The 13,263-nt window shown below is 42.7% G+C and overlaps 1 protein-coding gene across 19 annotated transcripts; it reads right to left on the bottom strand.

Annotated features, from left to right (window-relative positions):
• Positions 1–334: 334 nt before the first annotated feature.
• Positions 335–12,921, bottom strand: LOC133306757 (uncharacterized). Of its 19 annotated transcripts, none has more exons than XR_009750944.1 (5): positions 12,396–12,921; positions 12,199–12,286; positions 3,091–3,155; positions 1,379–1,441; positions 335–606 (listed from the first exon to the last, which is right to left on the bottom strand). XR_009750944.1 is itself a non-coding variant. In XM_061507137.1 (4 exons), the coding sequence occupies exon 4, from the start codon at positions 9,283–9,285 to the stop codon at positions 7,174–7,176; it is 2,112 nt and encodes a 703-aa protein (XP_061363121.1). In that variant the 5' UTR covers positions 9,286–9,289; positions 10,414–10,478; positions 12,199–12,286; positions 12,396–12,921; the 3' UTR covers positions 6,431–7,173. The 19 variants fall into 19 exon arrangements, 4 of the variants coding, with proteins under 4 accessions (XP_061363121.1, XP_061363118.1, XP_061363119.1 ...); XR_009750946.1 differs by having other exon boundaries at positions 12,199–12,274; XR_009750940.1 differs by lacking the exon at positions 3,091–3,155.
• Between the last annotated feature and the right edge of the window lie 342 nt (positions 12,922–13,263).

Raw genomic sequence — 13,263 nt, 5'->3', positions numbered from 1 at the left:
ACACCCTCGCTTGTATACATCCAAGAGAGTTGTTTACTAAGCGGATTAGAGTGCTTTTGTCATATTTAAAATGCTGAAAAATAATCATAACATTGCTAATTAAACTTATAATTGAAATCGGGGTACTTACGAAAAATCAGAGTATACTTTTAAAATTTCTTAACTTGCTGAAAATATTATTTTCCTGGCAGACATTGCTGTCTTGAAAAATTCGTATAAAATCAAGCTCAACGATCCACAAAAATAGTCTTTGTAATATGGAAAGGGCACATCTGGGGCTTCGCGTGCATATAAAATAATAACAAATCGGAGTTCGTTTGCCCCTTGTAACATAACTCGCAAAACTGTTTATAAATCAGCACTTAGCAAAACATTCAGAAATTATTTTCGCACAAAGTTTTCAGAATTTTTCCAAAGTACTAGATAATCATAAAAGTCTCACAACAGCAATAAAATCATGGTTCCAACAGTAGTCTAAGGTTCTCCACATAACAATAGTACAGTCATCCAACGTCATCCAACAGACAAAATAGCAGCAAGTCCAAATAGTAGCAATTAACAGTAAATATCCAAATAATCCATGTCCTCATATGCTCTTTCGTCCTCCTGCAATTTTATAAAAATTGCAGCCCCAAAGGGGTGAGAAAAATCCCAGTAGTGTGATAGAAAAACTAATAATGCAACAGTATTAAACTAGGCACAAAATTATAAAACAGTCGCATCAACATTTCATTTTCCTAATAAATCTTAACATTTCATAGTGCGTATATAATGCCATGATTACGCTCTTAGCACCTTCGTGCGCGTACTTAACACATCATAGTGCATATATAACGCCATCATTACACTCATAGCACCGTCGTGCGCGTGCATACACAGTGGATATTCTATAATGGCTCCCTCAAAGGTGAATTCCAACTGTGGCCTATGCGGACGGAAGCCAAGTGTCCCATACCCTGGTACCGGATGGATGCCTATATGATGCATGCTCAAACGAATGCATATTTATATAGATATTATTATTAGCCAATGCAATATGAAATTTATGCACGTATGCTATGCTATGCTTTCACACACACAAAAGAAAAAGGATGCATGATGAATATGCATGACTAGATAATCATCATAGTACCATATCTTTCATGTACTTTTAATACCAAACATCATCATCTTCATAATAACATATATTTCATGCATTTTCAATACCAAGGTGCTGCATAACAATTACTTCTCATAGCAGAATTTCCATCTCATCACATTCATAGGCAGCATACATATAGCATATGACAGCACATTAATCCAAGGCACATGTGAGCAACAATTCACAATTCTATACGCCAGCCAATAGTCACATTAGGTAATACCACCAAACACTTACCTTGCATGCCCAACCATTCATCAAACAGTAGCGACTCAGTCTGTACTCAAAGGTTATGTGTACCTAAGTAAGAGGGCAATTAAATCAGAATTTTATACGATTCTATAATTCACAAACAATTATTCCCTGCCCCCTAGTCCTAGTACTTACTCATTTTAGTTTACTCTGTCTCTTGTACTAAATCAATCTTTGCCCTCATACCAATTTCCTAGCTTGTAACCGCAACATTATTCAAGGTTTATTCATGCATACAACTAGGCTTTTAAATTCTTAACTCATGCATCAATCCCAATTTTTACCATTTCCCCTACAAGGCTAAGAGGGGCGATTTAGGGCCTTTCAACATACTTTTCCCCTTGGCTTTGACACATGCAAGGCTTGGTGCTCTATTCTAGCTCATGAGACAATCTTACCACGGATGAGGGCTATTTTTTTCCAATCCCCAAAATCAATTTGTTGGCATGCATACATTGAGGTTTACAGTTAGGCCAGAACTAGAAGAAAGATTTCAAAACAGAATTTCAATTCTTTGTTCACTACAATTTCCAAGTAATCTATATGCCTACTAATCCTAGACTTCCTTCGATTTCCATGACTCATAAAGCAACTAATTTTCCTAACTTCACACTATTATATTAACTTGTTAACAGCAATAAAATCCATAGTTTCATTAGCATACAGAACCGGTTTTGAGAACCATTCCCTAAGAACCCACAATTTTCATTTGGTTAAATTATTTGCTTGGCTTATGCAGGATTCTGTAACACCCCGTATATATCCGGTAATGTTATCATACTATCGTATTAAGCAGTGCTTAATTAAAAATGCGGAATATCTTTTTCTTTTCAATTATGATGTCATAAACATTACCAACTTGCTTATTAATCAATTAATAAAGCATCGCCTGTATGTAATTGCAATAAAACAGCTAACTAAAATACCTCATAACATAGATAATATAAGTGTGTCTCTATAAATCACGGGACTACCACAAGTAGGCCGGACCAACTAGCAGGTTATACAACTCCAATCTAAAAGTACTAACATAAGGTGTCATGGACAATCCTTATGCTCACTCAAATAAGGCAACAAGCCCAACATCAGTCTCAACAACAACATAAACATAAATAGCGGAAAACATAAACAGCATCCAAATCCAGTCATGGCAGCAATACAACATAATATCATAATTAGCTAAGCTCTGGCCTCCTGCCGCCAGAGGCATCAGTCACCATACTACCTGAACCTGAAATAAGCATTCTCCAAACGTGGGGTGAGATCTTTAAACAAGAAATCTCAGTAAGACAAGGGGTCCTCAAGGATCTTCCACCCCAAGCTCACTTACATGTGCAATATAAGTTTAAAAGCAGTTCATCAATATCATTTCTAAAACTGTGCAATGCAACAGATAATCATGTCATGTGTGTCAATTCTATTCTACTGGCCAGAGAAATGCAGGATTTGTATACGCCAAATGCCCACACATAGTGCAAGACGCCACTTGCATTCACCCCGGATCACCATATCGTATGACGCCACATACTCAGGCTTACCGTCAAGATGAAACAACACATGCATATTAAAAGCCATTACACATAAAGCTCAACAGGATTTCAAATATTCAAAGCATGTAACACAGCATGCATATAACCACACCCCCATGGGACATGGTGGAACCACAACATGGCTAAACCGAGGACACGAAAGCTTACCTTGCAAGCTAACACCCAAAGCCAAGAGTCCACAGCTCAAAGTCCAAACACAGCAGATTCCCAATCTGTTATGGAACAATACTATATCAATAATAATGCACCACAAGCATATAACTTAAAGACAACGCATTTCCTTTACGTTTTACGTCTTAAGGCTCCATACCAAGCCATAAGCCCTTAATCCCTTGATTCTGACTTAGTTCATTAATTACAAAAGTTCAACTTCATCAATCTAGGGTCCATAAACCCCCAATAGCCTACTGTACACACAGCACAGCTACTGTTCTACGAAACCCCCGAATATCCGGATATTCCTCGGGACCATATCCGGATATGCAATATCCGGATATCTCACTGTACATATCCGGATATACAATATCCGGATATCCAATATCCGGATATCCAAATCCCATATCCGGATATCACATATCCGGATATTTCTCGGGCAGATATCCGGATATTTCACGACAGAATGCAGAAACTGCATTTCGTGAAGATATCCTTCCAAGGTTGGGTTTTTACTGATTCTAGACACTTAAGCATGCATTTCTAGGTGTGTTTGACCAACCCCAACATTAAGTTATCATCTTTTAACCTTTACATGCATCAATGTACCATTTTTAAGCTCAAAGCCTCATGATCAAAGGTGATGAAGTTTACCCAAGCTCAAACTCAGAAATGAAGGCTCTTGGAGCTCACAAGAAACTCCTAATGGTTCTGTCTCAACACTGTGCACGAAAATGTACACCAAGAAGGGTCCTTTCTTCACAAAGGTTGACACTTTGAAGCTCACAAGCTAAGGAGAAAGCTCCAACACCACAAACCACCAACTCAGCCCCTTCACAACCACGAAACAGCCCCCCAACACTCAGAAACAAGGCCTCCAACACTCTCCCAAGGTCACTCTCACTCACACCAAGTGTTTAAGAGAAGAGAATTGAAAGGAAATGGCTTCAAACCTCAAGAATGGAGAAGAGAAGCCAAAAACAGTGTTTGGAAAATCTGGTCAGCCACCCTCTACGCATAGGAGTCTGTTTTCTAGGGTTTTGTGCCCTCACATAAGGCTTATATAAGCGGTTAAGTTTCTAACACACAGTATTAACTTTAATTTCTACGCTTAGCATTTTAATCCCAAACTTTAGATCAGAAACTACACATTTTTTCCTAGAATTATCATATTTTTCTTATAATTTTCGGAGCACCTTTTCGTTACGCGCTTTTCAAAGCCAGTACCGGTTTCTAGCACCATTTCTCATTATTTGGACTTGAAACTCGTTTTACAAGTCCTACATATTATTCTAGTAATCATCATGCACTTATTATAATTTTCTGGGATACTTTTTTGGTACACATTTATACCGACTAGCAGAACCGATATCTGCACTTTTCTTCCGAAAAGCGACTTTCAGCTTTATAAATCACTTACTATAATTATTAGAGCCTCATAATAATTATTAGGATCAATTATGGAATCATTACCTAATTTTGCATAATTAATTGATTAAAATTTCTTAATTAACGGTGCAGGTTCTTACATTCACCCTACCTTTTTAGGATTTTGTCCTCAAAATCAGAATATACCTGTCTTGGAAGTCGGGATACTGTCGGAGAAGCTCGTCCTCTCGCTCCCAGGTACACTCCTCAGGAGTTCTTCCTGACCATTGCATTTTGACCACCGGAATAATCTTGCTCCTCAGCTGCTTCTCGCCACGATCGAGAATCCTTAGTGGTCCGACGGGAGTCTTTAGGTTCTCCCGAACCTCCACATCATCAGGTTGCACCACGTGCGACGGATCTGCTATGTACTTCCGAAGCTGAGACACGTGAAACACGTCATGGATGTTAGCCAGGTTCGGAGGCAAGGCAAGCCGGTAGGCAACAGGTCCTACTCTACCAGGAATCTGGTATGGCCCAATAAACCGCGGGCTCAGCTTCCTCACTCTGAGTTCCCGTCCAACACCGGTGACAGGTGAAAGCCTCACAAACACGTGCTCACCCTCACCCTCACCCCAACCTCAGACCAGCAGGTAGGTGTACGACACCTCCTACCGTAGAGCGCCTCGTAGGGTGCCATGCCCAGGCTAGCATGAAAACTGTTGTTATACGAAAACTCCACCAATGGAAGGTACCTATCCCATGCCGAGCTCTGCTCCAACGTGAAAGCCCGCAACATGTCCTCCAAAGTCTGGATAGTCCGCTCAGTCTGTCCATCAGTCTGAGGGTGATAGGTTGTACTCAATCTCAACTGAGTACCAAAAGCTCCCAGCAGCGCCTCCCAGAACCGAGATGTGAACTTCGGGTCCCTATCACTGATGATACTCTCGGGCACCCCGTGAAGCCTCACGATCTCGCGAACATACAGTTTGGCCAACTGCTCTGTAGTGAAGCTCACCTTCACTGGAAGAAAATGGGCAGACTTTGTCAATCTGTCCACAATGACTCATATCGAGTCACAGCCAACCTGAGTCTTCGGCAAACCCACAACGAAGTCCATGGAAATGCTCTCAAATTTCCACTCCGGAATCTCAAGAGGTTGAAGCTTACCAGACGGCTTCTGGTGTTCAATCTTCACCTTCTGGCAGATCAAACACTTGGACACATACACAGCTATGTCCTTCTTCATTCCTGGCCACCAGAAATTTCTCTTCAGGTCTTGGTACATCTTTGTAGCACCAGGATGAACAGTAAACTGTCCCTTATGGGCCTCCGCCATAACCTCTTCAGTCAAGGGACCTCGAGGAGTCACAATACGCTTCTGAAACAACAAAAGTCCATCCTCATTCCAAGACACACCGTCTTGGTTCTTCACGTAGTCGAGACACTCTCTCTGTACTTGAGCCTCTTGGATCTTGTCCATAAGCTCATTCCAGACTCTCACAGTCTCCATCTCGAGAAGTGAACCCCCAAACAAGGTGGTCACCTTCAGATCTCGAAACTTCTCTATGAGGTCGAAGTCACCCATCGTCAAACTGGATAGACTCACAGATTTTCGACTCAAAGCATCAGCTACCACATTGGCCTTGCCAGGATGGTACTTCAACTCAAAGTCGTGGTCCTTCAGAAACTCCATCCACCTCCTCTGCCTCATGTTCAGCTCCTTCTGATCAAACAGATACTTCAAGCTCTTGTGATCACTGAACACCGCAAACTGCATGCCAAACAGGTAATGCCTCCAAATCTTGAAAGCAAACACAATCGCAGCCAACTCCAAATCATGAGTCGGGTAGTTCTCCTCATGAGGCTTCAACTGCCTCGAAGCAAAAGAAACAGCTCTACCAGACTGCATCAACACACAGCCTAGCCCCTTTCTAGAAGCATCATAGTAAAGCTCAAACTGCTCCTCAAGATCAGGAAGGATCAACACAGGTGAAGTAGTCAACTTCTCCTTCAACTCCTGAAAGCAATCCTCACACTCGTGAGTCCACACAAATGGAGTCTCCTTTCGGGTAAGGCGAGTCAAAGGGAGAACCATCGTGGAGAAACCCTTGATGAACCTCCGATAGTAACCTGCCAAACCTAAGAAGCTCCTCACCTCCGTAACTGTGTTAGGCCTCTCCCAATCCAGCACGACCTCAATCTTGTTGGGATCCACTGCAACTCCATCTGCTGAAATCACATGCCCCTGAAACTGACTGTTTTGAGCCAAAACTCACACTTAGAAGGCTTAGCATAAAGATTTTTCTCCTTCAACACTTGCAGAACAATCCTCAGATGCTCCGCATGCTACTCCTCAGTCTTGGAGTAAATCAGAATGTCATCAATGGAGACGATCACAAACTGATCCAGATACGGCTGGAAAATCCTGTTCATATAATCCATGAACACTGTCGGCGCATTGGTGAGTCCGAACGGGATCACCAAATACTCAAAGTGACCGTATGTCGAACGAAACGCGGTCTTAGGGACATCCTCCGGCTTCACCCGAATCTGATGGTATCCGGACTGGAGATCAATCTTGGAATACACGCAAGCACCCCTAAGCTGATCCAACAAATCATCAATCTGAGGAACGAGATACTTGTTCTTGATCGTCACCTTGTTCAACTGCCTGTAGTCGGTGCACAATCGCATTGTCCCATCCTTCTACTTCACAAAGATGATCGGTTCTCCCCAAGGAGACACACTCGGTCGGATGAAATCTTTCGCTGAAAGATTCTCAATATGCTTCTTAAGCTCAGCCAACTCCTGTGGCGACATCCGATATGGAGCTAAAGAAATCGGCCCCACACCAGGCAACAAGTCAATGGAGAACTCTATCTCCTGCTGTGGCGGAAACTCAGGAATCTCCTCAGGAAACACCTCGAGGAACTCCCCCACCACAGGAATGCCAGTGATATCCTTCTGTGTCCCACTCACCAAACCTCCCAACATGACATAACCAAATGCCCCTGCTCTCAAGGCCTTCCTAGCCAGCAGCAATGAAATATATAGCGAGGAACTAGCTGTGGAATCACACGGAGACATCACCACGCGCTTTGCACAGCAATCAATCAGTGCACAATTTCTAGACAACCAATCCATGCCCAGAATAATCTCCAAGTTGGCCATCGGCAATCCTATCAGATCCACCGAGAACTCACGGCCATCCCACTGAAACGCTACATCGCGATGTACAGTGGTAGAATCACATATTTCTCCGGTGGCGGTAGTCACCTGCAACGGTGGAGAAAGCACAGACATGGGCAACTCAAGCCCCAAAGCAATCGGGGTAGCAACAAACGAATGCGTAGCCTCGGAGTCAAACAATGCATCAACAACAACACCACCAATAGACATAGTACCTCTCACAAGGTTCGGAGCGCGGTCCGACTGCTGCCTATCCAAGGTGTACACACGCCCAACAAAAGGTGGCACTGCAGGTGCCGAAGTAGAAGCCATCGGAACCATCTGCAACGGAACTGCCTGAACAACTACAACTCTCGCCGTCGACGACGGACAGTCTCTAGAGAAGTGGCCCTCCTTGCCACACTGGAAGCAAACCAACTGCCCCGAAGCACAACGTCCCACATGCTCTTTTCCATATCCCGAACATCTCGGAGCGGAAGGAGGCCTAGCAGAACTCCCTTGTTGTGAAGCAGCCCTCTTGAACTGACCAGGCGCCTGCCTAGTCGCCAACTGCTTACCCTTGCCCTTCCCAGCAAACTTCTTGTCCTTCCAAGAAGTAGAAACAAGAGTGGAACTCACAGTCCCCTTGGTCTCGTCGACCTTGGCCCTCTTGGCCTTACTCGCTATGCAGACATCCTCAATGTCCTTACACTGCTGAACCAGTGTACCAAAGTCCCTCGAAGCAGCTCCAGCAATATGCTCAGCAATCACCTCACTAAGTCCTCTGCGGAACTTAGCAGCCAGAAACATCGGAGTAGGAGGAACCATCCGGAAGTGCGCAAACTTCACCAGCTCATTGAACTTGGCCAGGTACTCGTCAACAGACATCGAGCCCTGAACCAGTCTATCAAACTCCCCCTGCTTCCTCTCCTGCGCATCGTAGGGAAAGTATCTACCCAAAAAGCACTCCTCAAAGAATGGCCACATCATGACACGACCCTGCATCTCATAAGCACGAGAGGTGTTCGTCCACCACTCATGGGCATCGCCCTCCAGCATGGAAGTCGAGAACATCAGCTTATGTGGGTCTGTACACTGCATGACCCAAAATATCTTGTCTAGCGACTCCAGCCATCTTGCAGCAGCAATAGGATCCAAAGACCCCTCAAACACAGGTGGCTTATGCTTCCTGAAAGCATTCAGCCGGCGATCTATCACATCACGATACTCAGCAGGCTTTAAAAGAGTCACCCTCGTCTCCGCGACATGAGCAGCACTGCCAAAGTGACTCAGGCTCTCATCCTGAACACTAGGTGGAGGCGGCGGCGGTGGTGGCGGTGGTGGCGGTGGTGGCGGAGGTGCCTGGCCTACAGCAGGACCAGCCTTCATCTCCTCCAACATGACTCTCATCATAGTCATGTTCGCCATCCTGTTCGCCTCGAGGAAATCCTCAGTGGTCCTCCGGTTCGCTTCACGAACCTCTTCTGCGGCTATCGAGTTTGCCTCGCGAACAACATCCGTCATTGCCGCGTTGGCCAATCTAGTGGCCTCCTGATCGGCTAATCTAGCCGCCTGCATCTCGGCCAATGCAGTCAGGATAGGATCGGGTTGATCCTCAGAAGTCTCTCGTGTTCTCCCAGACCTTTCCATGACTCTGCACAAGTTACACAAATTATGAGTTGATCAGGCCCACGCAATGCGATTACATATGCATTATCATAATAAAATTCGACGGAGTAAACACACAAGACAGACACAACCAAACATCCTAACTATTGCAATACATACAGGCTTTTCCCTCGAACCATTGCTTTGATACCATAAATGTAACACCCCGTATATATCCGGTAATGTTATCATACTATCGTATTAAGCAGTGCTTAATTAAAAATGCGGAATATCTTTTTCTTTTCAATTATGATGTCATAAACATTACCAACTTGCTTATTAATCAATTAATAAAACATCGCCTGTATGTAATTGCAATAAAACAGCTAGCTGAAATACCTTATAACATAGATAATATAAGTGTGTCTCTAGAAATCACGGGACTACCACAAGTAGGCCGGACCAACTAGCAGGTTATACAACTCCAATCTAAAAGTACTAGCATAAGGTGTCATGGACAATCCCCATGCTCACTCAAATAAGGCAACAAGCCCAACATCAGTCTCAACAACAACATAAACATAAATAGCGGAAAACATAAACAGCATCCAAATCCAGTCATGGCAGCAATACAACATAATATCATAATCAGCTAAGCTCTGGCCTCCTGCCGCCAGAGGCATCAGTCACCATACTACCTGAACCTGAAATAAGCTTTCCCCAAACGTGGGGTGAGATCTCTAAACAAGAAATCTCAGTAAGACAAGGGGTCCTCAAGGATCTTCCACGCCAAGCTCACTTACATGTGCAATATAAGTTTAAAAGAAGTTCATCAATATCATTTCTAAAACAGTGCAATACAACAGATAATCATGTCATGTGTGTCAATTCTATTCTACTGGCCAGAGAAATGCAGGATTTATATACGCCAAATACCCACAAATAGTGCAAGACGCCACTTGCATTCACCTCGGATCACCATATCGTATGATGCCACATACTCAGGCTTACCGTCAAGATGAAACAACACATGCTTATTAAAAGTCATTACACATAAAGCTCAACAACATTTCAAATATTCAAAGCATGTAACACAACATGCATATAACCACACCCCCATGGGACATGGTGGAACCACAACATGGCTAAACCGAGGACACGAAAGCTTACCTTGCAAGCTAACACCCAAAGCCAAGAGTCCACAGCTCAAAGTCCAAACACAGCAGATTCACAATCTGTTATGGACCAATACTATATCAATAATAATGCACCACAAGCATATAACTTAAAGACAACGCCTTTCCTTTACGTTTTACGTCTTAAGGCTCCATACCAAGCCATAAGCCCTTAATCCCTTGATTTTGACTTAGTTCATTAATTACAGAAGTTCAACTTCATCAATTTAGGGTCCACAAACCCCCAATAGCCTACTGTACACACAGCACAGCTACTGTTCTACGAAACCCCAGAATACCCGGATATTCCTCGGGACCATATCCAGATATGCAATATCCGGATATCTCACTGTACATATCCGGATATACAATATCCGGATATCCAATATCCGGATATCCAAATACCATATCCGGATATTTCTCGGGCAGATATCCGGATATTTCATGACAGAATGCAGAAACTGCATTTCGTGAAGATATCCTTCCAAGGTTGGGTTTTTTCTGATTCTAGACACTTAAGCATGCATTTCTAGGTGTGTTTGACCAACCCCAACATTAAGTTATCATCTTTTAACCTTTACATGCATCAAGGTTCCATTTTTAAGCTCAAAGACTCATGATCAAAGGTGATGAAGCTTACCCAAGCTCAAACTCAGAAATGAAGGCTCTTGGAGCTCACAAGAAACTCCTAATGGTTCTGTCTCAACATTGTGCACGAAAATGCACACCAAGAAGGGTCATTTCTTCACAAAGGTTGACACTTTGAAGCTCACAAGCCAAGGAGAAAGCTCCAACACCACAAACCACCAACTCAGCCCCTTCACAACCACGAAACAACCCCCAACACTCAGAAACAAGGCCTCCAACACTCTCTCAAGGTCACTCTCACTCACACCAAGTGTTTAAGATAAGAGAATTGAAAGAAAATGGCTTCAAACCTCAAGAATGGAGAAGAGAAGCCAAAAACAGTGTTTGGAAAATCTGGTCAGCCATCCTCCACGCATAGGAGTCTGTTTTCTATGGTTTTGTGCCCTCACATAAGGCTTATATAGGCGGTTAAGTTTCTAACACACAATATAAACTTTAATTGCTACGCTTAGCATTTTAATCCCAAACTTTGGAATCAGAAACTACACATTTTTCCAAGAATTATCATATTTTTCTTATAATTTTCGGAGCACTTTTTCGGTATACGCTTTTCAAAGCCAGTACCGATTTCTAGCACCAGTTCTCATTATTTGGACTTGAAACTCGTTTTACAAGTCCTACATATTATTCTAGTAATCATCATGCACTTATTATAATTTTTCGGGATACTTTTTTGATACATATTTATACCGACTAGCAGAACCGGTATCTGTACTTTTCTTCCAAAAAGTGACTTTTAGCTTTATAAATCACTTACTATAATTATTAGAGCCTCATAATAATTATTAGGGTCAATTATGAAATCATTACCTAATTTTTCATAATTAATTAATTAAAATTCTTTAATTAACGGCGTTACGGATTCCATATACTTGTAGTGTGTTGTCCACTCAGATTAATTAAGTACAAGATTACAATTTTTCCTCTCTAACACAGCGAATAATCCAACAGCATAGGTGAGTTATTTTTCCACATTCCCAAAGGTTAGTAATACAGTTTACATGTACTAAACTACCAAAAGTTCTATGGCTGACTCGAAACAGGGGGAAGTGACAAAACAGAAATTTATCTTCCTATAGTCCACATACAGGACGAATAGAAGGGGTACAAGAACCTAGTTTTTTGTGGTTACCTCTTTGACTGCACACCGAGTCCACCAGCGAACAAGGAGTGGCCCATCACCCTCCAACATCCCAAGAAGTCAAAATCTAAATGCATGCCTTGGCAAGCAGATCCCAATCAAAACCGAGGTGGTTGCATGCAGATGGAAATACCCAGTTAGGACCGATCCAATTCTTACAAAACAGGAAAACAAGGGAGTTAACTCACCTCCATGAAGGTTGGTCTTCGGCCAACAAAGAAGAAAATGCAGAATGAGCTTTCTGTTGCAGCTCCCTAATTGCTGCTGCTCGACTGAAGCAAGGGAGGAATATGGAATGTGCTTAAGTGTTTCTGCTCTCTCTCCCCATGGGTTCACAGTTTAGAGAAGATAATGGAACAAAGGGATGCAAACATGGTTCCTTGTCACGCATAGGGAGAAGAAGGGAGGCTAAGGTGATGTGGGATTTTCTTGGTGTTCTTCCTACACTAGCTCACTATTTTGATCATATAAAAAGGGTTAGTTTTCTATTCTGAACCTCTCCAACGCGCAAGAAAGAAGATGACCGTAGGCTGTTTGGCTAGGCAATTAGACATCAATGAAGAATTGTTCCCTCACGCTACCAACGCACAAGGGACACAAGGGGACAACAACTCGGACAGGTCTCTCCCTCTCCTTGCTAAGCGTACCAGAATGAAGAAGTCATTGTGAGATGGCGTTGAGTGAGTTTCTAAAAAATGAGAGGTGGGAAATCTGGTTCCCTTCCTTTTTACGGTGCTAAGGGATAATGAGATAGAATAGATAATTAATTTAATTCTTGGCCCAATGGGAGACAACCACACAGATTACATAAAGATAATTTGAAAGTATGTTGAAGAATATGACCAAGGAATTGTTGGGCCGCCTAGTTACTCATGGAGGCTTGGGCCGTAACATATTAATATTATTTGAGTCCAAATTCAACTCCTAATGGACCTCATTTCATGTGCCCCCCTCCCCCCAAGTAGTAGCTAAGGTTTCTTCATACCTTGTAGTTAAATTAATTCTCTCCTATCTTAGAAATTAACTCATGCATTATTATTTTATGTATCCTCTAAT

This window comes from Gastrolobium bilobum, unplaced genomic scaffold (genome assembly GCF_033153095.1).
Source record: "Gastrolobium bilobum isolate Gb01-03AN ecotype WA unplaced genomic scaffold, APGP_CSIRO_Gbil_v1 utg15738, whole genome shotgun sequence".
NCBI lineage: Eukaryota > Viridiplantae > Streptophyta > Magnoliopsida > Fabales > Fabaceae > Gastrolobium > Gastrolobium bilobum.
The sequence above is the reverse complement of the archived record's forward strand: the minus strand, read 5'-3'. Positions and strand labels throughout refer to the sequence as shown.